The 24,244-nt window shown below is 39.2% G+C and overlaps 2 protein-coding genes across 2 annotated transcripts in view; one reads left to right on the top strand and one right to left on the bottom strand.

Annotated features, from left to right (window-relative positions):
• Positions 1–15,879, bottom strand: part of eml3 (EMAP like 3) — a 73,386-nt gene extending 57,507 nt beyond the window's left edge. Inside the window, 2 exon segments of the mRNA XM_034130839.1 lie at positions 15,439–15,621; positions 15,737–15,879. Of these exon segments, the coding sequence (XP_033986730.1) occupies positions 15,439–15,463 (25 nt within the window). The 5' untranslated portion in view covers positions 15,464–15,621; positions 15,737–15,879.
• A 1,037-nt stretch (positions 15,880–16,916) lies between these two features.
• The window catches only part of ecsit (ECSIT signaling integrator), a gene marked incomplete in the record, with an annotated part of 11,833 nt that continues 4,505 nt past the window's right edge, over positions 16,917–24,244 (top strand). Inside the window, 6 exon segments of the mRNA XM_034130925.1 lie at positions 16,917–17,045; positions 19,124–19,332; positions 20,224–20,629; positions 21,373–21,596; positions 21,724–21,781; positions 23,257–23,405. Of these exon segments, the coding sequence (XP_033986816.1) occupies positions 19,159–19,332; positions 20,224–20,629; positions 21,373–21,596; positions 21,724–21,781; positions 23,257–23,405 (1,011 nt within the window).

Below are 24,244 nucleotides of genomic sequence, written 5' to 3'. Positions count from 1 at the left end.
AGAAATGCTTTGAAGGAACTACAAGAAGGCTTTGACCTCGAGAGCTGTGGAATCCATGTTGTGCATTCCAACTGTAGTGAACACACACACACACACACACACACACACACACACACACACACACACACACACACACACACACACACACACACCGCAGGTCTCCCTTGAAAAAGAGATTGTTGATCTCAATGGGATTTTTCACCTGGTTAAATAAAGGCTAAAAAAATAAAAAAATAAAAAAAACACACACACACACGGACACACACACGCACACACACACAGAAAGTATTTAGACCTCTTCACTTTGTCTAAGAGAAGTCATTCTTGTGTGATGCTTTCTGGAGAAACTCAGATTAAACAGTCTAAGATTTAGTAAAGGACAGTTCAGAGTTGAGTCATGAAAAATAAACAAAATAAAGCTCTTCTACGCGTTATTTTTGAAAATACTTAACAGAAATAATCAAGAAATAAATGAATGTAAAATAAGGTTATTATATACACAACTTTCCCAATTTTCCTGGCAGATGGAATGGTAAGCGTCTGCGAACTGCGATCTTCAGGTCTCCTCACAGATGTTATTTGGGTTTTAAGTCTGGGCTTTGGCCGGGACTCTCAAGGACAGTCAGAAACTTGTACCGAAGCCACTCCAGTGTGTCTTGGCTGAATGCTACGGGGTCATTTGGGGGGGGGGGGGGTCGTAGGAATGGTTTTAGCAGGGGAAGAGGATTGCTTGGCGTTCAACAGAAATATTGCATTGAGTTACATTTTTGTCTCATCAGACCTTATTACTTCGAGAATCCTTTAAATGCTGTTGGCTATAGAGTGGATCCAATGAGGACATCTTCTTATAGGCCGACGAGAATCGCAAGCATTAAAGCATCCGGAGGGGTCCCTCAACGAAGAGCAATTGGATGTTTCCATTGGATTTGGAATATTTCAGAAAATAAGTGGCAAACACATGTTTATGGTACTTCTGTTATTGTGGTAGCTTGGTGAAATGTGCCCTTTATTGCGGAGGGAAATGGAAGAAATAAGTTCTGTATATAATAACTTTATTTTACATAAATGTATTTCTCATTACTTTACATTACATGTTACTTGTTAGACGCTTTTATCCAAAGCGACTTACATACTCTATACCGTGGGCAATCCCCACAGGAGCAATTTGGGGTGAAGTGTCTCAGGGACACAACGACATGCTGACTGCAGTGGGGTTTGAACCTGTGCTCCCCTGATCCAAACACCAACGCACCATCCACTGCGCCACACGCCACGCCTTCTCACTTTTTCTACTTTATTTTGTTTATTTTTCATGACTCAAATCTGGATGCTTGGACTCTCCTTATGAAAGTCATAAGATCTGTTTAATCTGAGTTTCTCCAGAAAGCATCACACAAAGATTGACTTCTACAACACAACAAAGTGAAGAGGTCTGAATACTTTCTGTGGCCACATGATGTGTGTGAGTGTGTGTGTTCCCTTCAGTTGGAATGCACAACAAGGAGTCCACAGATCTCGTGTTCAAAACCTTCTTGTAGTTCATTCAATGCATTACTTTGTACAATGGTGCACCATGGGCAACTAACTGTGCAGGAGACTCTCCACATATTAACAACACTTTATAAAGCTGACGTTAGGTCCCCACAGCGTAGCTTAGGGCGGACTCGTGATATGGACGATTAGAAGTCTAATTTAGTCCGTTTTAGCAACTGCTGTTTTTAAGACACAAAGAAGCTTCGGACATTCACCAGTGGTATTTACGGAAGTATTTTATTTCGTGAAGAAAATGATAGACCTTAGGCGCTTTCACACCGCAGTACTTTTCCCACTTTAGTTCCAATATAGTTCTGAAATGTTGCGTTCACACCAAAAAAATCCGGAACTAAAATGAGTTCATCAGAACCTTTTTACCCCCTTTTCCGTCCCTGCTAGAGAGCAGGTCCTTTCGTGGGAGAAAAAGGTTCCTATGTCTGATTGGCTGGGCGGATTGCAAACTACACCCCGTAAAACTCCCAAAAAGTTTTGTGAAGCTGCCATTTTATTATCCTCGCATTAGCATTATTAGCATTAGCATTAGCCCAGTGCACAAACGCAGAGAGACTAACTTATGGCAACACAAAAGAAAACATGGGAGCGGTGGAGATGAGGAGGTGTCGGCGTTCTGGCGATTTACTCGGAAGGCTTCAGTAGAAGCTGCAGGGAGTCCCAGCAGCTTCTACTGAAGCCAGTCCCCAACTCCGGGGACTTCCGGCCGGGGACTCCGGGTGGCAGTATACGCCGTGAAGTTGTTTGCGGCCTGCCAGTAAACCCAAAGCAGAAGAAGAAGAAGTGACGTCAGCGGCTTCATTTGCCTAATCCTCCCCCAGGGACTTATTCCGGTGTGAACGCGATCTGTACTTAGTTCATGAGAACTAAAGAGTTCTCATGAACTAAGTTCTGATGAACCTTTGTGGGAAAAGTACTGCGGTGTCGAACACAAAAACATATTAAAAACAAAACATTGTAAAATGCTAACTCATGCAACATTCTATGTAATCTATCCCTTTATAATGCTGATCTAGATGTGGCCTCGTGATTGACGGAGTAACATGTTCTACCATCACACTAACATCTGGTCAATTCTCTACAGGAAGGTACAACAAACAGGAAGTTGGAGTTCTCCTCCAAAGGCACTGTTTATTGCACAATTTGCCCTCGGGGAAAAAAACGATTAACCCTCCCTAACCAGCTTGGGTGCATCTGCAACTCCTTCTCACATATAAATACCAAACTGCTAATAAATGTGGATCTTCAAGAACGCAAACAGGGTCTAAAGCACTTTGGTATTTCAGTACTCACATAGCATAACATAAATGTGTCCGCCTTGCATTTCTGTGCAGTCTATATTGGGCAAAACCATTTTTTTCAATGTTGTATTTATGGTACTGTAAGGCCATGACAGGCAATTTGGTGTCACCACACCCACTCCTGCTCTAAAAGACCTTCTTCACAGGATCTGTTTTTGGGATCCTATACTTAGTAGGCTGGTTTTATCCATGGACTGCTAGATGAATGGAGTGTTATATAGTCTGGTTTCACTTATAGTGGCAGTGGTAATATAAAGGTTAAACATAATAATATAATAAAGGTTTTTGAAGGGAGTGAAAGAAGAAGTGTCTAATCTCTATCTAGGATGTCATGTCTTTTCAAAGTGCATGTTAGGACAGTGTACAGAGTGACAGCTCTTTTAAATTACAGCACCCTATTAATATGACTCTCCAGCTGCAGACGTACCTCTCTCAGATTGACTTTTAGAATGTGTTGCTGTGTGCAGCTTAGTCTAATAATAACACCTTAATGAAAAAGATTCTTGATGAAGCAGAGAATATTGTACACCAGCAAACATGCCCAGACATTATTCCTTTGAACCTATACTGTCTTTAAATAGCAAGTTAAATAAGAAAATGTCTCCATATGAGGGTAACTTGTCAGAAGTGATGCATCAAAGGAAGTGTTAGGATTTAGTTTGATCATATTGCAATATCAGTCAAAAAGAATTGCAATTGGGTACAGGGTTCCTACATCGTTTTAACAATGATAATGCAGGTGACACACAGCATACAGCAGAACATAGCCTACTTACCATCCTTAAGTTAAATAAATATGTCTATTCTGGCATAAAACAAACTTTAAGCCCAAACAATCAGTGCTGGAATGTATTAAAGTACATTTACTCAAGTACTGTACTCATTTTGAGCTTAATGTTATGCTATTTTATACTTCTACTCCACAACATTTGGGAAGCTAATAGGGTACAATTTACTTCACTACATGTATTTACATGTATTAAGTTACTTTATAGATTTGTAGCAACCTTTAAAATGAACTAATACATACACATTAGCATATATTAACGGTTAAGATAGCAGCAGTGTATAATGTCAAATTAGCTCCACTATTACCAACTGTGATGAACATGAATGCATCAGTCATCGGGCTATTACACGCAATAACTACTTTTACTTTGGATATTGAAGTATATTTTGATGCAAATACTTTTAAGTCAGATTTTGAATGCATGACCTGTACTTGTAAAAGAGTATTTTCACAATTAGGTTTTGCTACTTTTACTCAAGTAAAAGATCTGAGTAGTTTTTCCAACACTGCTTACAATGACCCATGTCTTTTAAAACACTTATAAGGCTTTGATTTCCCCCCTTAAATTCACAAACTTTCAAGGATTGGTGGGAACAATTTAGATATTTTCTCCAAGCTGTTCAGCCCTTAAATACATTCATAAATGCATATTTGAGCTCCTAACATGTTATTTGAATGACCATCAGATAAGACCCTTCTTTAAACAATCAGTTTAGTAGTGATTTACTATACAGTTCAAATCAAATCAATCAGATACAGACACTGACACACGCACTGACACACAGTGACACACACAGTGACACACACACATGGTTGCTTTCCCGCTCTACTGGGAGCTTCTGGTTTTCTTGTTTTCATTTTTTCAGTTACAAGCCAAGAGGGATGAGTCATAGCTGTTTGGCAGCAGCTCAGGAGAAGCAAGAAGTTCATCTACATTTAATTCCCAGCCCTGGAATTCTGGTTAATATTCAGACTTCATCATAGAACTACTACTGTGTCGAAATTAAATGTTTTTGAATCCTAAATGCTTCTAGTGTGCTAGTTTCCAAGAAGGCGGCGGTGCCTGACATTCCTGCCCGAGAGTACCAGCATGAAGTGACAGGAAATGATGCATGCATGCAAATCAAAACACTGTTCAAGACTCACCAATTCTGTTGTTTTATTTTGTTAACACCAAACCAGAAGTGCTACTTTTCCCAATTAATGTCAGGGAAATAAGCATTTTTGTCCTCAAGCATTCTCTCAACCACGTACAACTTCAAAAGACTGATGGCATTCGAAGGGAGAATGTTTTTCTTAAAGCAGCCTTATTATGCTCATTTCCAGGTGTATATCAGTATGTAGTGTCTCTACTTTAAAGAGTCCTCTCCTGCTGATGTTCAGGTGTATATCAGTATGTAGTGTCTCTACTTTAAAGAGTCCTCTCCTGCTGATGTTCAGGTGTATATCAGTATGTCGTGTCTCTACTTTAAAGAGTCCTCTCCTGCTGATGTTCAGGTGTATATCAGTATGTAGTGTCTCTACTTTAAAGAGTCCTCTCCTGCTGATGTTCAGGTGTATATCAGTATGTAGTGTCTCTACTTTAAAGAGTCCTCTCCTGCTGATGTTCAGGTGTATATCAGTATGTAGTGTCTCTACTTTAAAGAGTCCTCTCCTGCTGATGTTCAGGTGTATATCAGTATGTAGTGTCTCTACTTTAAAGAGTCCTCTCCTGCTGATGTTCAGGTGTATATCAGTATGTAGTGTCTCTACTTTAAAGGGTCCTCTCCTGCTGATGTTCAGGTGTATATCAGTATGTAGTGTCTCTACTTTAAAGAGTCCTCTCCTGCTGATGTTCAGGTGTATATCAGTATGTAGTGTCTCTACTTTAAAGAGTCCTCTCCTGCTGATGTTCAGGTGTATATTAGTATGTAGTGTCTCTACTTTAAAGAGTCCTCTCCTGATGATGTTCAGGTGTATATCAGTATGTAGTGTCTCTACTTTAAAGAGTCCTCTCCTGCTGATGTTCAGGTGAATATCAGTATGTAGTGTCTCTACTTTAAAGAGTCCTCTCCTGCTGATGTTCAGGTGTATATCAGTATGTAATGTCTCTACTTTAAAGAGTCCTCTCCTGCTGATGTTCAGGTATATATCAGTATGTAGTGTCTCTACTTTAAAGAGTCCTCTCCTGCTGATGCTCAGGTGTATATCAGTATGTAGTGTCTCTACTTTAAAGAGTCCTCTCCTGCTGATGTTCAGGTGTATATCAGTATTTAGTGTCTCTACTTTAAAGAGTCCTCTCCTGCTGATGTTCAGGTGTATATCAGTATGTAGTGTCTCTACTTTAAAGAGTCCTCTCCTGCTGATGTTCAGGTGTATATCAGTATTTAGTGTCTCTACTTTAAAGAGTCCTCTCCTGCTGATGTTCAGCTGTATATCAGTATGTAGTGTCTCTTACTTTAAAGAGTCCTCTCCTGCTGATGTTCAGGTGTATATCAGAATGTAGTGTCTCTACTTTAAAAAGTCCTCTCCTGCTGATGTTCAGGTGTATATCAGTATTTAGTGTCTCTACTTTAAAGAGTCCTCTCCTGCTGATGTTCAGGTGTATATCAGTATGTAGTGTCTCTACTTTAAAGAGTCCTCTCCTGCTGATGTTCAGGTGTATATCAGTATTTAGTGTCTCTACTTTAAAGAGTCCTCTCCTGCTGATGTTCAGCTGTATATCAGTATGTAGTGTCTCTTACTTTAAAGAGTCCTCTCCTGCTGATGTTCAGGTGTATATCAGAATGTAGTGTCTCTACTTTAAAGAGTCCTCTCCTGCTGATGTTCAGGTGTATATCAGTATTTAGTGTCTCTACTTTAAAGAGTCCTCTCCTGCTGATGTTCAGGTGTATATCAGTATGTAGTGTCTCTACTTTAAAGAGTCCTCTCCTGCTGATGTTCAGGTGTATATCAGTATTTAGTGTCTCTACTTTAAAGAGTCCTCTCCTGCTGATGTTCAGCTGTATATCAGTATGTAGTGTCTCTTACTTTAAAGAGTCCTCTCCTGCTGATGTTCAGGTGTATATCAGAATGTAGTGTCTCTACTTTAAAGAGTCCTCTCCTGCTGATGTTCAGGTGTATATCAGTATGTAGTGTCTCTACTTTAAAGAGTCCTCTCCTGCTGATGTTCAGGTGTATATCAGTATGTAGTGTCTCTACTTTAAAGAGTCCTCTCCTGCTGATGTTCAGGTGTATATCAGTATGTAGTGTCTCTACTTTAAAGAGTCCTCTCCTGCTGATGTTCAGGTGTATATCAGTATGTAGTGTCTCTACTTTAAAGAGTCCTCTCCTGCTGATGTTCAGGTGTATATCAGTATGTAGTGTCTCTACTTTAAAGGGTCCTCTCCTGCTGATGTTCAGGTGTATATTAGTATGTAGTGTCTCTACTTTAAAGGGTCCTCTCCTGCTGATGTTCAGGTGTATATCAGTATGTAGTGTCTCTACTTTAAAGGGTCCTCTCCTGCTGATGTTCAGGTGTATATCAGTATGTAGTGCCTCTACTTTAAAGAGTCCTCTCCTGCTGATGTTCAGATGTATATCAGTATGTAGTGTCTCTACTTTAAAGGGTCCTCTCCTGCTGATGTTCAGGTGTATATCAGTATGTAGTGTCTCTACTTTAAAGGGTCCTCTCCTGCTGATGTTCAGGTGTATATCAGTATGTAGTGTCTCTACATGTCTCCATGCTTTAATGTTCAAAAGCTCTTTATTGTTCTCATACTGCCTGTGCTGCAGCACCTCTTTTCACCCTCTGTCTGAAACCAGAGCCCAGTCTGCTCTGATTGGTTAGCTTGCTGGCTCTGTCGATTAGAGATGTCCCGCCCCTTAGCCTATCATGTACAATGTGTTGGACCACTAGCCAATATAAGCATTACATAGTGATGTCATTATGTTCAAAATGAATCCCTGGAAGCTTGTTATAACACATATCATTACTATTACAGAAATGTATGCCATCCAATCAACAAAATGCAATTCCTGCAGATATCCCTTAAGTCAGAAGTTTTTTATAACACCTCACAGCGTGGGTAAAAGCATTTATGCAGTCTAATATTTCCCCCTTTTGGATGCATAATAATATGTAGATGTAGATAAAGTTATCTACATATTATTATGCAGCCTTTATTTTTAATTCTTAAATGTGACCTTAAGTGCTTTGGTTTTCTTTTCTCCATACTTTTTAAACTGTCTTTCAAGTAAAATGTGATTAAATCCAATTGCTTTGTGACAAATGATGAATTCATGGTTCAGGTTACGAAGGTCAATTCACAAAGAGACATATTTTCCTGGTGAATCACACCTCCTACGAGTGGGTGTGAGGCCTCAGACAGTTTGCTGGTACTTATTGAAAAGCCACAAGTATCCAATGATCCCAAAAAAAGCAGAAGAATTTGATTCCAAAGCCGAGAGAACAAATCCCCTATTTGATCTCCACTTTTCTGCAAAGGCCTGAGGTCATTCCAGGTCTTGTGGGAGGCTGGCTGCCTGACAGCTGCACAGCCACACACTCTTGGACTCATCGGAGCTCTTTGAAGCGTTACACAGCTACACAGGCCTTCTGTTCCAACTGTTTGATGAAGTTTACAAAAACGTCCTTTTTCATGCAGCTTGATTAGAGACAGAATGCTAGAGGAAGCGGCAGATATAATTATCCTAGCATGCTTTCTAGTTGTATCTTCAACTCTGTTTGTGATTTTGGTTATTGCCCGTTTTCCAAACATATGTGTCAATAACGAAAAACGTATTTCTTGACTTGCATGTAGTGTGAGATAAAATATCTCTGTTAGCACTAACCGGATAAGTCACATGCAGCAAATTCCCACAGTGTCCACCCACTCATTCTCCACCGCTCAACCAACGGTTCCACATAACGACCTCAACCACCTCCAGACGCAGCCTGTCCCAGAGCGCACCGCTCACCGCTGTGTGCTACAGTACCTTCTTTGATTTGACGCTTTGCTACAGCTCAACATCCTGTACGCCCCTGCACTACTGTCTCACATCCCATCAGAGAAGTGAAACAGAGAGCATCATGGGAGATACACTTTCTCTTCTGTTACTGCACATCTGCATGGCTCTATTGTGTGGTATACTATTTGATGTTGTCGGGTTAAAGGGCTCAGTGTTTATACTTTGTGGGGAAAGATACTTTGAAACACAACATTTTAGTTTTAGTGAGACATCTTCTCCTTCATACATTTCGGGTGTGTGAGTCTCCGGTAACATTTTCCTTCAAATAATATCAGTACTTTAAGCTTATGAAACTTAATATTTGTCAATCAAGACACAGATGTTGATATCTTTCATTGAAGGCTGAAACAAACTGTTATTTTTATTATGGATTAATCTGCGGATTATTTTCTCAATTAACAGTAAGGTCTATAAAATGTCAGGCAATAGTGAAACATGTTTTTCCCACTTCGGCAAAGAAAAAACGAATTTCTTGTTTTGTCACAAAAGACAAACATATTTAGTTATGATATAGAAAACGGAGAAAAGTATAATCTCAACATTTGAGGAACTCTTAAGCACATTTTTCTGCCATTTCTGCTTTAAAAATACACCTGAAAATGAGCAGAATAGGCTCCTTTAAGGATTGATTGCACATCAAAACAGTTGCTGATTTTCTTTTGTGATCGACTAAAAAATGAATCAACAACTCGATGAAGTTCTATTATCATCTATCTCTTGAATCGTCCCTACATTTGACAAACTAAACCAAATGTCTTTCAAAGTAACAGTGTGTATTTGTATTGTTGTTAAAGTCAGGCTTTCAAGTGACAGATGTTGGAGCTTCCATCCAAGACTCAAAATCTGGTTTTTAATTACAGTGTATACTGATTACACTAATCTGTTCAATCTAATCAAATCAAATGACAGGAAGGATGGAGGCCCGGACCAAAACATATTTTTTCTCAAGTCTTTCAAAATCCGGCTCAAAACGCTTTTCCAGCTGCACTAAACATTCTCATCACTAACAACAATCAATCTATTTCAATCCATTTTTTCAACAGAGTCAGTCAGCCTGAAAGCATCTAAATGAACTGTGAAAAATCCAGAGAAGATGTTACATGAGCTCACAGCGCTGGCAGCGGCTCAACATACTGTCGCTGCTGCTGCTGCTGTCATATCAGGCTGAAACAGACACAAACATTATGCAAGATCCTGCTTGCTCGGCATACAGATAACCAAACAGTGAGGAGTCTGTTGCGTGCTGATGGAACATAAATCTCTGCAGCGCGATGATCTCACTGAGTGAAGAGCGTTTATAGTTATACCAATTTTATAACGCATTCATCTTTGGGATCTTAAGTTGTTTTTGTTCTTTCTGATTCACACGCCTGGTGCCAGTGCATTGGGAGTTCAAAGACACTTGTACCAGATATCAAAGGATTTTTATTGTTGATACAACACCTGAGTTTCAGTACGGAACTTACATCAAAACAATTCTTTGAGAAATGGGTCAAACAATGCATTTCTTTCAGTAGAGGTGTTGATGGGCAGAATTTTGCTTCAGATCAGGGACTTTTAACTAGAGAAACAAAACATAAAAGAACGATGAGTCTGACCAGACAAATGCTTTTCGGTCAGTAACAAGAAAGCTTTAAGTCATAACTGTTTACCTCCAGACTCCAGAAAAACAGCAGGCCTGTTCTTTTGTGAAGAACAGGCCAGCATTACAACATTCTGGGAAAAACAGTGAAAAAGCTGCTGATGCAACTTCCTGCTGCTCACTGAACAACTTGTTCTTAAAGTGTTTGTTATTCACACTTTAAAGAGGACAACTGTGAAGGATAATTATGTTTTCATACAAGTTGTTACTCTTATTTTCTTAGTTATCACTACTGTTAGCTTCAACAGTCCAACACGGAAAGAAACATACTATTTCTGTTTGACATTTTTAAAGAAATGAGTACAAATGTGTTTGGCAAAGATTCACCATTTTGTGTATTTCATTTTGGCATTTAATAAGAATGTGACTCACTCAGAACCGTAAACGGCATTCAGTACAGTATTAGTATGCAACTGGGAAACAGTTTATTCTTATCTGGGGGGAAACCACGGAGGTTCACAAAATGTAAATACAGATAAGGCAGTTAAATGAAATACAAGTGTATTATGTATGTGGCTGTACAAATGAGCATCAAAAGACAAATGCGTCGTAGTCCAGTTTACATTACATACATTAAATGCACTGTGGATGACAGGTGGGGTCTGCTGCCACATTGCAGTGTTCTAACTGTTCAAGGTCAGTGTGCGTGCCACCTGTTATCCCCTCATTATGCTCTTACTATATTTATGTCCATTAACAGACTGCCATAGGCTGTCCAGAGAGTGGAAGATGTTGTCCATTTTTCAGCCACTAAAAAAGTGTATATATATTATATATATTATTTAAAAGGAACCTCTCCTGCTGATGTTCAGGTGTATATCAGTATGTAGTGTCTCTACTTTAAAGAGTCCTCTCCTGCTGATGTTCAGGTGTATATCAGTATGTAGTGTCTCTACTTTAAAGAGTCCTCTCCTGCTGATGTTCAGGTGTATATCAGTATTTAGTGTCTCTACTTTAAAGAGTCCTCTCCTGCTGATGTTCAGGTGTATATCAGTATGTAGTGTCTCTACTTTAAAGAGTCCTCTCCTGCTGATGTTCAGGTGTATATCAGTATGTAGTGTCTCTACTTTAAAGAGTCCTCTCCTGCTGATGTTCAGGTGTATATCAGTATGTAGTGTCTCTACTTTAAAAAGTCCTCTCCTGCTGATGTTCAGGTGTATATCAGTACTCTATGAGGTGTCTCTACTTTAAAGAGTCCTCTCCTGCTGATGTTCAGGTGTATATCAGTATGTAGTGTCTCTACTTTAAAGAGTCCTCTCCTGCTGATGTTCAGGTGTATATCAGTATGTAGTGTCTCTACTTTAAAGAGTCCTCTCCTGCTGATGTTCAGGTGTATATCAGTATGTAGTGTCTCTACTTTAAAGAGTCCTCTCCTGCTGATGTTCAGGTGTATATCAGTATGTAGTGTCTCTACTTTAAAGAGTCCTCTCCTGCTGATGTTCAGGTGTATATCAGTATGTAGTGTCTCTACTTTAAAGAGTCCTCTCCTGCTGATGTTCAGGTGTATATCAGTATGTAGTGTCTCTACTTTAAAGAGTCCTCTCCTGCTGATGTTCAGGTGTATATCAGTGTGTAGTGTCTCTACTTTAAAGAGTCCTCTCCTGCTGATGTTCAGGTGTATATCAGTATGTAGTGTCTCTACTTTAAAGAGTCCTCTCCTGCTGATGTTCAGGTGTATATCAGTATGTAGTGTCTCTACTTTAAAGAGTCCTCTCCTGCTGATGTTCAGGTGTATATCAGTGTGTAGTGTCTCTACTTTAAAGAGTCCTCTCCTGCTGATGTTCAGGTGTATATCAGTATGTAGTGTCTCTACTTTAAAGAGTCCTCTCCTGCTGATGTTCAGGTGTATATCAGTATGTAGTGTCTCTACTTTAAAGAGTCCTCTCCTGCTGATGTTCAGGTGTATATCAGTGTGTAGTGTCTCTACTTTAAAGAGTCCTCTCCTGCTGATGTTCAGGTGTATATCAGTATGTAGTGTCTCTACTTTAAAGAGTCCTCTCCTGCTGATGTTCAGGTGTATATCAGTATGTAGTGTCTCTACTGTGACATGTCTCCATGCTTTAATGTTCAAAAAGCTCTTTATTTTTCTCATACTGCCTGTGCTGCAGCACCTCTTTTCACCCTCTGTCTGAAACCAGAGCCCAGTCTGCTCTGATTGGTTAGCTGGCCGCCTCTGTTGGTCAACTGCTTAGATATGTCCCGCCCCTTAGCCTATCACGCACAATGTGTTGGAGTGCTAGCCAATAAAAGCATTAATGTTACAAAATGATATTATGTTACAAATTAATCACTGCAAGCTTTAATTTAAAATGAACAAATGAAGATATTCATTTGTATGTGTGAGAAGTTGTGTCCAAGGTAATAACACATATAGTACAAATCATGGTGAGAAATAAATAAACATAATATTAAGAATAAACATTAAACCATATGTAATATGTAATTCTGCATCCTTTTACCATGATGTGATGATATATATTGATGTTCTAATAATATTGTTATTTTCATTGTGAAATTCATTTTGGCCATATCACCCATGTAAATGCATGTTTTAAAAGTCTTCATAGTATATTTGCTAATATGGGTGGAGACAAATAATTTAGTGGGAATGCTGACACAGCATCTGTTATGCTACGCACGAAATTCTTTATTATTCCGCCGGGTTATTTTGCACCTCTTCTTCTGCCACATTCCACATCGCAGAAACAATGCTCACCATGAAACACGGTTTTCTCATAACTTCAGTGAAAATGCTCCAAACGGCCCAAAACTTCACAGGTTTGGTAACGATGCAGCCATCAACGCATCTAAGCGTATTATGGGATGTCATCAAATGCCGTTGGCATGGCGACAGATCATTCACCATCAAGTTAGTTCAAAAGTTTGCAGTTCAAATATTCTGCTGCTTTTCCAAGCCTTTTTACTTTCTTTTCTTCTCTCACACATTCAAGCCCCCAGTGTTCATGTATCATTTCAATCTAAATTCTTCACTTTCTTCTTACACATTACATTTCAGCATAGCAGTTTAGTGTCAGCTTTTCAGCATAAAGCATTCCCACTAGCAATTTCTTCAGGAATTGCATTCTCTAGTGTACTGTATCTTGGCATCTTCTTGTTGTCAGTGCATCACAAACTACAACAAATGTGTAATTCACCTCATCTGACCCATGGTATGGTGCAAGCCAGTCCGCTGACATTAAGACTCAGGAATAATGTATAACAGAGCCTCACTGCATCAGTACAACCACATTACATGTTTCAAAAGTTATTGAATCACCTTCATTATGAAGCATTAGTGGATGATTTCTGTTTCAAACAGAGATCTTCACTGAGGTAAGTGGCAGCCTCTACACTATATTTTACACTTGCCTCCAGCACTGAGCCACAGCAGCCTTGCCCACATATGCTGGCTGAGAACTCATGATATTTACTGTTCCCCAGTGCCTCGCCGCCCCACCAATTTACAAGACAAGCAAACACAACATCAGCACATGAGGTGGGAGCAGGGCCTACATATGTGTAACAAAAGTAGCATTGTGCAACACTGTTATAGCTCCATTAAACTGTCAGCAGTGGGGAAAGAGCAGGTCGAGCTTTGAAACATTCAGGACTGTTGTTGCTTGCAAAAAGCCTTGGGAAGCAAACTGCCTGCGCATCAACATGGACAGACTGTTCATAACTGACTGAAGATCATAAATAGTGCAAAAGATTATATACACGTTATACTTGTTTTGCATTTTCAACCAGACAGCTGAGTTTTCTTTGATCTCTGACAGCTCTGCTGATTCAGCTACTGAAAACTACAGCCAGGACTTTATCCAATTGAAAGCTTCACAAAACAGAAAGATTCATAACGTTACCTAACCAGAGACACTGTCACATTAGTCACAACATATATCTACAGTTAGGAAGGCACACTGATACAAAGTAACAGCAGTGTTGGAAGAACTACTCAAATCCATTACTTTAGTTAAAGTACAAATACTGTGGTCTGATAATACTTCACTTCAAGTAAAAGTCCTGATTTCAAAATGTTATTTGAGTAAAAGTACAAAAGTTTAGCATTAAATTGTACTTAAAGTACAAAAAGTAAAATGACTCATTCTGCACCATTGCCCATTTCAGATTATAAAAAAAGTACATAAGTATTATTATCTTATTGCACATCAAGTATCAAATGTAAAAGTACTTATTATGCAGAATATATTTTTCCACAGTGTTTTATTATTATGGTTATTATATTATCCTATTTTTATGTAATAGCATTTTTGTGTAGTAATCTTACCTCGATGTGGACCAAATGTAGTTATTTGTAATACTGTGTAGATTAGTAGTACAGTACTTAATTATATGATCAGCATATAATATGTTTTCATAACTGAGTGTGTAAAAAATGTTAGTGGAGTAAAAAGTACAATATTTGCAATAGATGTGAAGTCAATTACAAATGTCACAATACAATACTTGTAAAAGTAAATGTACTTTGTAACTTTCCACCACTGCCTAAACCTGCATGCCAACATAGCGACAGAGTCTGAAAGCAAGGCTAAAGCATCATGCTCTAAAACCGAAAGTAGCCCTCAGCAGAAATGGTAACTGGAGCAGCTGCTCTGAAGCAGGACCTGCAGCAGGACCCACACACCTACGCAGACTCCAGAGCTGTCATGGTGTAACACAGTTTAGATCGAGAAATGCATCACTATATTAAACATCAAAAGTGTACAGGGCGTTTCTTCATGGCATCTAGTATGAAGCCAAACAAACAGTAATACTGTGCAAAATGTGTAAGCACCACAAAACTTTCTTAAAAAGTTGGAAAACCCGCCTGTTGTCCCACTGTCATCTTCCATCAAAACACAGGCTACCAATGAATGCGTTAGGAAGCATTACGAAATAACTGTAAAACGTTATTACATTAAGAGCTGCTTCAAGAAAGATGTCCAGCCAAACCACCCTGAAATTGTACAATTACGTAAAATGCTATAAATCTTGTCGTATGTATTGATGACGATAAGCAAGATTGTTTTATTGTATTTAAGCAAAGTGTTCCCTCCATAACCATGTGTGCGACATATCCAAATAGTCAGGCAACTTTCCATAATGCTGTTTTCAGAAGAAAAAAAGCACAAAACAGAGACACAAAAATACAGCTTTTTTGCTTTTTCACTCACCCAAACTGTTTGTGGAGGAATCCATAATCCGAAGTTTAAGTTGTGGAAGGTTTCTTCAGAGGGGAAGCCTGGACCGAGGTGTGTTTTCCATGCTGAGAGGAGTGTCAGCAGTCACACTCTGGGGACGAGTGTCAAACTCCCGGGGTAAGCAACAACAACACCGGAAACGGGGGTAGTTTTTTTCTGTAAAAAGAAAGGCTGTTGTTAGTTGAACCATATACATAAATAAGAATAAATAACTAAATCACGTGAATATAAATTAATTACATAATTATGGTAAACAAAGTAATGAACTTACAAAACAGGACGTCACTTGTGGAAAGATTCAACTTGCCCTCCGGAAGTGGTGTAGCTCATTATGGCTAGCTTGATGCTATTCGCTTCAGGGCACCATGCAGAGATGAGTTATGGAAGTCAAAAGATGTATCAAAGTTGCTTTTATAAGCTGTCTCCAACAGTCTTCAGTCTCATTGTGTGACGCAGTAAAGACAGTCTACCAGAAGTGTTAAAGAAGATAGGAGTTTTAAACTTACAACACACATTTCTGAGCGCCTGTCAAATCCAAGCTGTTTGTATGAAAGCTTTTTGGCGCCACCACGCGGCAGTGTCATGTATTGCACGCGCATCTCATTTATCACTGTAGAGCAGAAAACTACGACTTGGTACGAATTTAAATTTAAATGTTGTGTTGGTTTAGCTTTCCACTTGTCCAACGTTTTGATCAGAGGTGGAAGAATTACTCAGATTATTTATTTCCAATACTACAGTGTACAAATACTCTGCTACAAGTAAAAGTCCTGCATGCAAAATTGTACTGAAGTAAAAGTACAAACCCCAAATTAACCCTAACCCCTAAAGTACTCATTATGCAGAATGGGCCATTTAAGCAGCATATATATTTTAATTATTGTATTATAATTATTGATGCATGAACGTGTTCATCCCTTCAATGTTGCACTTTATAAAAGTGGGGTTCAATTGAATTACTAACTTAATTACTACATGGTTGCTTAACCTTTAATAATATATGATAATGTATTAGTTGATTTATATGTTGTATGAATAGCATAAATCTGCAAAGTAACTAGTAACTCAATCTGTTAAATAAATGTAGTGGAGTAAACAAAGTACAACATTTGCCAACAAACTGTAGTGGAGTAAAAGTATAAAGTAGCATGAAACGAAAATGCTCAAGTAAAGTAAACCTAAATGTTTTACTTAAATACAATACTTGAGTATATGTACTTAGTTACACTACACCACTGTGTTTGATAAATACATTATGTTAAAAAAGCCATGTTTGCAAATGTTCATGTTTTCTTTTACAGAATTTGATAAATAAGTACAATATAATAACTTTCTATAACGAAAACAGGAGCCAAAACATCTTAAAGATAGCCCATTTTAGAGGAGTGTACAACACTGATAAGAAGCGTTTCAGCTGTAAGTCAGAGGTTACGGAACCTTTATTCGCCCATGTTTCTGTTGTTTGGGGGAAGCCATTGTGTGTAGGACCCGGATGTCCTTCCGGCTTTTCATCATGGAGGCTTCCAAGGAGAGGGATTCCTGAAGGAGACTGTTTGTTCGTACATCTGTCAATTGAAATGGTGGGTATTGAGCACGGGATTAAAAGCTATGTAGTTGTTGTTTAAAATATACCTCAGTCATGGATTGCTGAACCAAAAAATGCAAAGTAACATGCTTGACATTTAGCCATTAACAGCTCCTATAACTGTGTATTGGAAACTTCAGCGACAAATGTGTATTTGTAAGGTTTTCTTGCATCTATGCAAATATTTACACGCGACAATGTGTCTGAAGAACGGTTAGCAATACAGTAGAGTCCCTCTTCAGGTCGGGTATAATAAATGCATTATACACAATGTATTATATTCAGTGGTGTCATGTAACTAAGTACATTTACTCAAGTTGTGTACTTAAGTAAAACATTTTGGTACTGGTACTTAATTTGAGTATTTTCAAATGATGCTGCTTATGCTTTTACTTCATTACATTTTGTTGTCATATGTTGTAGTATACTTCAATATGTTGTATTTATAATATGTCCTTTACTCTATATGTAGGCTATGCATTAATGTGACTTACATTCATTATTCTTTTTTTAAATGACGTTTGCATTCAATGCAAGCATTGAAAAGTGTACTTTTGATGAAAGGGGACTTTTTCTTTATGTATTAGTATTACTTGTGTGCAGTGGCGTTTTTATATGTACAAAAGTGGTGGGGCACAAAAAACTTAGATGTCTATATATAAGCTTCTGCAGTGACGTGCAGTGAGGTTCATGGCTGCTGAGGCACTGGCACTGACTCTTCAGGTTTACAAATATTATATTTTGACCTAAACCAAAATATAATATTATTTTCAAAAGCTTTTTTTGTCTGATGCTTCGATTAATTTTAAACAGACAGTTCAACAAAAGGATACCCAAAAAATGTAATTTTATCATTTAAATATTGAATTGTTCTCTCTTAGTAAGATCCCATTTTCAATAAAATGGCGGTCTTACCTTGACTTGAAGATGAAGTCCATTTGCCTATCCTTCTGGACAAAAATTTCTATAACTTTTTTGTAAAAGTCCTCCTTATCAAAAGTCTATCATAAATCTAATCCATAGATTTATGATAAAAAAAGTAGGGTAGACATGTGGATGTTATCCGGCTAATCAAAACGTGCATTTATCTAACAGGTACGTTTCCCACAGATCTTATTTCGAGCTATTTTCTAAAATCCTCTGGAGAAATCTCATTGCTTTTTTGTGCTTACTTCCTGGTTTTAGGACGCGTCACTGCAGCTCTCTCGTCTCCTCTTCACACACACCACACTTTTCGCGGCACACGTACTTACAGCCAATCAGCTCTGAATGATTTGAGATGACGTATGGTGGGGATGGTAGCTCCGTGCCCCTCTGGTCATTATTTTTTTGCCACACACATTACATTACAAAATACTCTGAGCATGCGCAGTGTAGTTTTTACAGTCATCGTTCACTTCACAGCGAGAGGAAGGGGCATAATCAGGTTTTGTCCCACATGGCTCTAAACAGCTCAATAGGCACACACTGTGACTGTAGACACACTAATTAGAAGAACACAGACTAAAACAGCAATGTACAGACGAATCAGATGATTAAACATGATCTTAAAATATATTTTATATATTTTTTTATTTATTTTTTTGCATTTTTGTAATCATTATTTGTAATACTTTCTGCTGACACTAGGTGGGGCTGTGCCCCACCTGCCCCTAATGACCAGTCGCCACTGCTTGTGTGCTTATTTAGGTTATTAATTCGTAATATAAAACACACATTATTATAGTTTTAACTGCCCATTAGTGTATACATTTGAAATATCTGGGGCTTAAAATAGCCATTTTGAATAACGGATGCTTTATGATGCTTATACTTTTTTACTTAAATACAATTTTCCATGCAAGACTTTTACTTATAACTGAGTATTCGTACACTGCAGTATTGCTACTTCTACTTAAGTAAATAATCTGAGGACTTCTTCCACCTCTGATTGCTGATACACACCTAAATACAAAGCGGTGCTGTGACACTATAGGAGTATAACAGTCTTGCCAGAGTGCCTTGAATGCATGTTTTGAGAATAATTCAGCAGTTCTGAACACTGTCCATGTCATGTTTCTGCCCCGTTTGCAGTTCTGTTTCCCGAGAGTCAGTGTGATGGATCTACAATGAAGTGTGCCCGCTGCCTGCTCCAGCTGCAGGGTCTCCGGCTGCAGGGTCTCCAGCTGCAGAGTCTCCAGCTGCAGGGTCTCCAGGGACAGTCCGCCCGGTCTGCAGCCCAGCATGGAGCTCTGCTTCAGTCCTCCTCTCAGCCTCACATGCTGCGAAACACCCAGCACCAGGTACACTGTCATTTGATTCAGAATACTTTATTGTCCATTACATTTACATATAATAGAAATGTGTCTTTGGCACTGGCAAATAGGATAAAATAACACTCTACTACCATACACAGTACAACATACAATTCATATACTACACACAAAAAGAGTGAAATTGCATTGTAAAGTGACGGAGTGGCAGTCTTAATAAAAGTGCAAAGTGGTTTTGTTCTTGCACTGACTTGGGTCCATTAACATATCAGTTGGATTAAAAATACATAAAAATGAGGTGATGGTGTTGGTGGCAGAAAGAAGGCTTAAGTTTGAGTCAAAGAGTCATCTCCACTCAAAATATTCCATGAAGCAAGTAATCCCAGAAACATGTCTCTTTCCTCAACGATCTTCTGGATAAATGAATCTCACCAGTCAGCACGTATAACAAATTGTAGCAGCAAAATTATAAGAAAATAAAACGGAACTGTACCTCAAAATGAAACTGCTGCTGTGACACCAGATAGCGAATCTCACGCAGGAGAAATGAGAAGTTCAGGCAAGAATATCGCTTTTGTGCATTTTATTCCGATGATCTAATATCATACAACACTATACAGCAATGATTGTTGCCCTGCAGACTTTACTATAGCTCACCTTGTGCTTACCCACAACATTTGCCATCTCCAATCCCACCACCACCTGTCTCCAATATATACATAATCACCAGGTGCCCAAAACCTTCAAAAATAAAAGCATAAAGACTTACTTTAATTAACAAAAATAATAACACTAAATAATAATAAATGTAATATAATACAGCAAGGAAATAAATGTTTAACTATTAAATAATATAAATCACTGTATAGCTCCAACAATGTAATTCCAGCCAGCCTCTTTCTTGTTTCCGACTTATTGTAGGTGATAAGGCGTTTCCACAGGAGCCCAATAAATGACAAGAATCAACCCATCCCTGCAGAGTTCATCGATGAGGACGACAATAAAAAGGACAAGTCTCTGGTCATCCATGACGACCTGTTTGAGCAGGTTGCCAGGGAGACCAAAACCAAGGCCACGTTTAACAAAGTGGTGGAGGTGTTCATCAAGCAGGACGTGAGGCGCCGCGGCCACGTGGAGTTCATCTACGCCGCTCTGCAGAAGATGCCGGAGTTCGGCGTGGAGAGAGACCTGGCCGTCTACAACAAGCTGCTGGACGTCTTCCCCAAAGAGGTGTTTGTGCCCAGGAACTATATCCAGACCATGTTCAACCACTACCCCCGGCAGCAGGAGTGTGGAGTGTACCTGCTGGAGCAGATGGAGGGCTATGGTGGGAGTCTGCACAGAGACACTTCAAAGTGTTATACCAATGTGTCTGTCCATCTCAATAATAATGATAATTAACTTCATGTTTATAGCACCTTTCAAATCATAGTTTGGTGTGAATCCTGAGAAGCATTCCCAACATGTGTTCTTCTACTGCAACATTTTGATTCTTCTCCCAAATTCCTCATCGCAGAAATTCTGTTCAAACATCAAAACATTAAGCTCATTTAGGGATCGACGGTTATTACTCCCGACATTCATAACGTTCATAATTCTAGAAATGTTAACTCATAATTCATTCAAATTTGTATTAAGTTCAGCGTCAGCTTTTCAGCATACAGCATTCACACCGCAGACAGTGCATTCTCTAGTTACAGCATGCTTTCACAGAGAACAGAACACTGGTGAGAAGACACAGAGAGTGAAGTGAACTAAACAACAGCATCTAAACGTAAAAGCACAGGGTAAAACAGATAGACACCACGTTTTCTGCACTGATGAGACCGAGAACCAAGACTGTTCAACTTGACCTATAATAATGACTTCACTGTTATCAGCATGTAGCTACAGGAAATGTTGTGACATCCATTTGCGGATATCCTGGAGGTAGTTGAGGAGATAACCAGTGTTATGAGTGGATGCAGGGTCGAAGCTTAAATACATCTGGGTGTCATCTGCATCGAAATGCAAACTGGTAATGTGCTTACAGATGATGACATGATCAGTCTTTTATGATTTGTTTTTCAGGTATCATGCCCAACGTTAACACCAAAGTCCTGCTGATCCAGGTCTTTGGAGTGAAGGGCCACGCCGTGAGGAAATACCAGCGCATCATGTACTGGTTCCCAAAATTCAAACACACAAACCCCTACCCCATCCCCAAGAATCTGCCGGAAGACCCCGTGGACCTGGCACGCTTCAGCCTGGCCCGCATCGCTGATGACCGGGACGCTAAAGTCACCGTGTATCAGGTACCACTTTGGAGAGGGAAATACGTTTAACACACAAATATTATTTCATGTGTTTATTTTCTTATTATTTTCCTAGGCCTTTCTTGACAAATAGATAACCTGTCTGTTGATCTGCTCTTGTCTCTAGCTGGCCTGCACAGACATCACAGAGAGCGGAGAGGAGATCACACTTCCACATGTAGTCGGTATGGAAACTGTTTGTTTGTGTGTTGGTTTTTCTGAGGTTTTATTGTCGTTACATGCTTCCCACTGTTTAAGGAACCTTAGGAGTTGTGTCCCACGCTGGTTTGGTAAGGGGATTGAAGAACATATGTGGGATTCTGTGTAAAGTATACAGCTGTATTTATATACATATTTTCAGTTATTGCCTTCTTTGCCACATTATTGCAGTAAATGCTTTTAAGCCTAACTGGAAAGGAAACAAACAACTATAACAAACCAGAGGCCTGTACTACGAAGCTGGTTCAACCTAACCTGGATATGTTTGAGTTAGCCGGTTGGCCCAATCCAAAACATACGCGCTCTCGCTAAACTGTACTACGACGCTGGTTATCAAGTGGATCGCTCAAGCCAGCCGTGTCCTATCTAGTTAGGTGCGCGTTCACATGAAAGGGGTGGTATTTGGAGCATTCGACCAATCACAAACACGGACAAGCGTACTGACAGCGCAGCGTCATACTTCCTGAATGAAAAGTGAACTTTAATATTAGTCAAATATGAAGAAGTTAAACTTTAAACATCCATGACTTAAACACTTTATCCAGGATCAAAGCCACATAGCTGCACCTGCAAGGTGAATACAGCTGGTAACAGAGAAAGTGTTTGAATGCGTACATTAACAGGTTTATGAAATCACTGCCCCGTCCAAGACACGAGTGGATCTGACTTTAATTAGGAGAATTTGACTCGAGTGTTTAGTCAATTTAACGTGTTGCTTAAAACAATACTTCTGCATACAGTATGTGACACTGTGAGTGTTGCACGGCCAGATACGGCTCAGCTGACTCAAATAAGGAAATATATGATACATTATGATGTGATATGATATGAATGATAATGGGACACATCGACGTCTGCACTCACAGTGCCGCGGACTGTACTTAATGTTACTCTGATCCGGTTACTTATGTCGTGGCAGATATTTAAGTAAGCTTTCTTAACGCTAATGTTATAATAGTCAGATTGCTCTGAAGATGGGAGGGGATATTCTATTCATTTTCACGTTCACACAGTCAGTTGATTTTTGCCGGCCGTCTTTCCTGCAACGGCAGTTTTTCTGTATTTCCTCTATCCTGTAATATGACTTGATCGCTTTAAACTCCGCACACGGAGCTCTGATTGGTCAGCAGGCGGTGCTTTCACTGAGTTGATCTCTTAGCCTGCCACCTAACCTGCTCCGGAGCAGGTTTGCCGCTCAGCATAAGTTACCATGGAAATCTAGCCTGCTAAAAAGAGAACCAGCCTCGTAGGACCGGAAAGCCCGAGATTTCGAGATTTCCCTGAAGTTAGTAAGCGAAAATCCAGCTTCGTAGTACAGGCCTCAGGAAACTGTATTCTGAGCAACATACAAATGTTAAATGAATACAATGGTGGGATCAGATCCATATATAACTCAGAAGTGTTCTCACTGTCTTTGTTCCCTTTCCTTCCTGTGTCCCAGGTATCCAGAGCCCCAGCCAGATGGAGCTGCTGGCCCAGCACAACCCCAGCCGGCCCGTGTTTGTGGAGGGCCCCTTCCCTCTGTGGCTCCGGGACAAGTGTGTGTACTACTACGTGCTCAGAGCGGACCCCGTACCGCCTGAGGAGAAGGTGGGAAAACTCTCTGCTATTATCTGATCAGTTAGTAACAGGAAATGCATATCAGTGTTGGTCATGTCGTTGTGGAAAAAACATGGACAACATTTAAAGGATTACATTCACATGCTACTCAGCTGTGAGTAATATAATAACAGTGTGTTTCACCTGATAGATGGATAGATAGATGGATAGATAGATAGATGGATAGATGGATAGATGGATAGATGGATAGATAGATGGATAGATAGATAGATAGAGAGATAGATAGATAGATAGATAGAGAGATAGAGAGATAGAGAGATAGATAGAGAGATAGAAGAGAGAATAGATATATAGATAGACATATAATCGAGAGATAAGATAGGAGAGAGAGATAACAGATACAAGAGAGATAGAAGATGATAGAGAGATAGATAATAGATAGATAACAGAGAGATAGAGAATAGATGAGAGATATATAGACAGAGAGATGGATAGAGAGATAGAGAGATAGAGAGATAGATAGAGAGATAGATAGACAGAGAGATCGAGAGATAGAGAGATAGAGAGATAGATAGAGAGATAGATAGATAGATAGAGAGATAGAGAGATAGATAGAGAGATAGATAGACAGAGAGATCGATAGAGAGATAGAGAGATAGAGAGATAGAGAGAGAGATAGAGAGAGAGATAGAGAGATAGATAGAGAGATAGATAGAGAGAGATAGATAGATAGATAGATGGATGGATGGATGGATAGATGGATAGATAGATAGATAGATAGATATAGAGAGAGATAGAGAGAGATAGATAGAGAGAGATATATAGAGAGATAGATGGATAGATGGATAATAGATATAGAGGATAGATAG

The sequence above is a fragment of the Trematomus bernacchii genome, unplaced genomic scaffold (genome assembly GCF_902827165.1).
Source record: "Trematomus bernacchii unplaced genomic scaffold, fTreBer1.1, whole genome shotgun sequence".
NCBI classification, from domain to species: Eukaryota; Metazoa; Chordata; class Actinopteri; order Perciformes; family Nototheniidae; genus Trematomus; species Trematomus bernacchii.
Note: the sequence above shows the minus strand (reverse complement) of the source record. Positions and strands in the feature narration are given on the sequence as shown.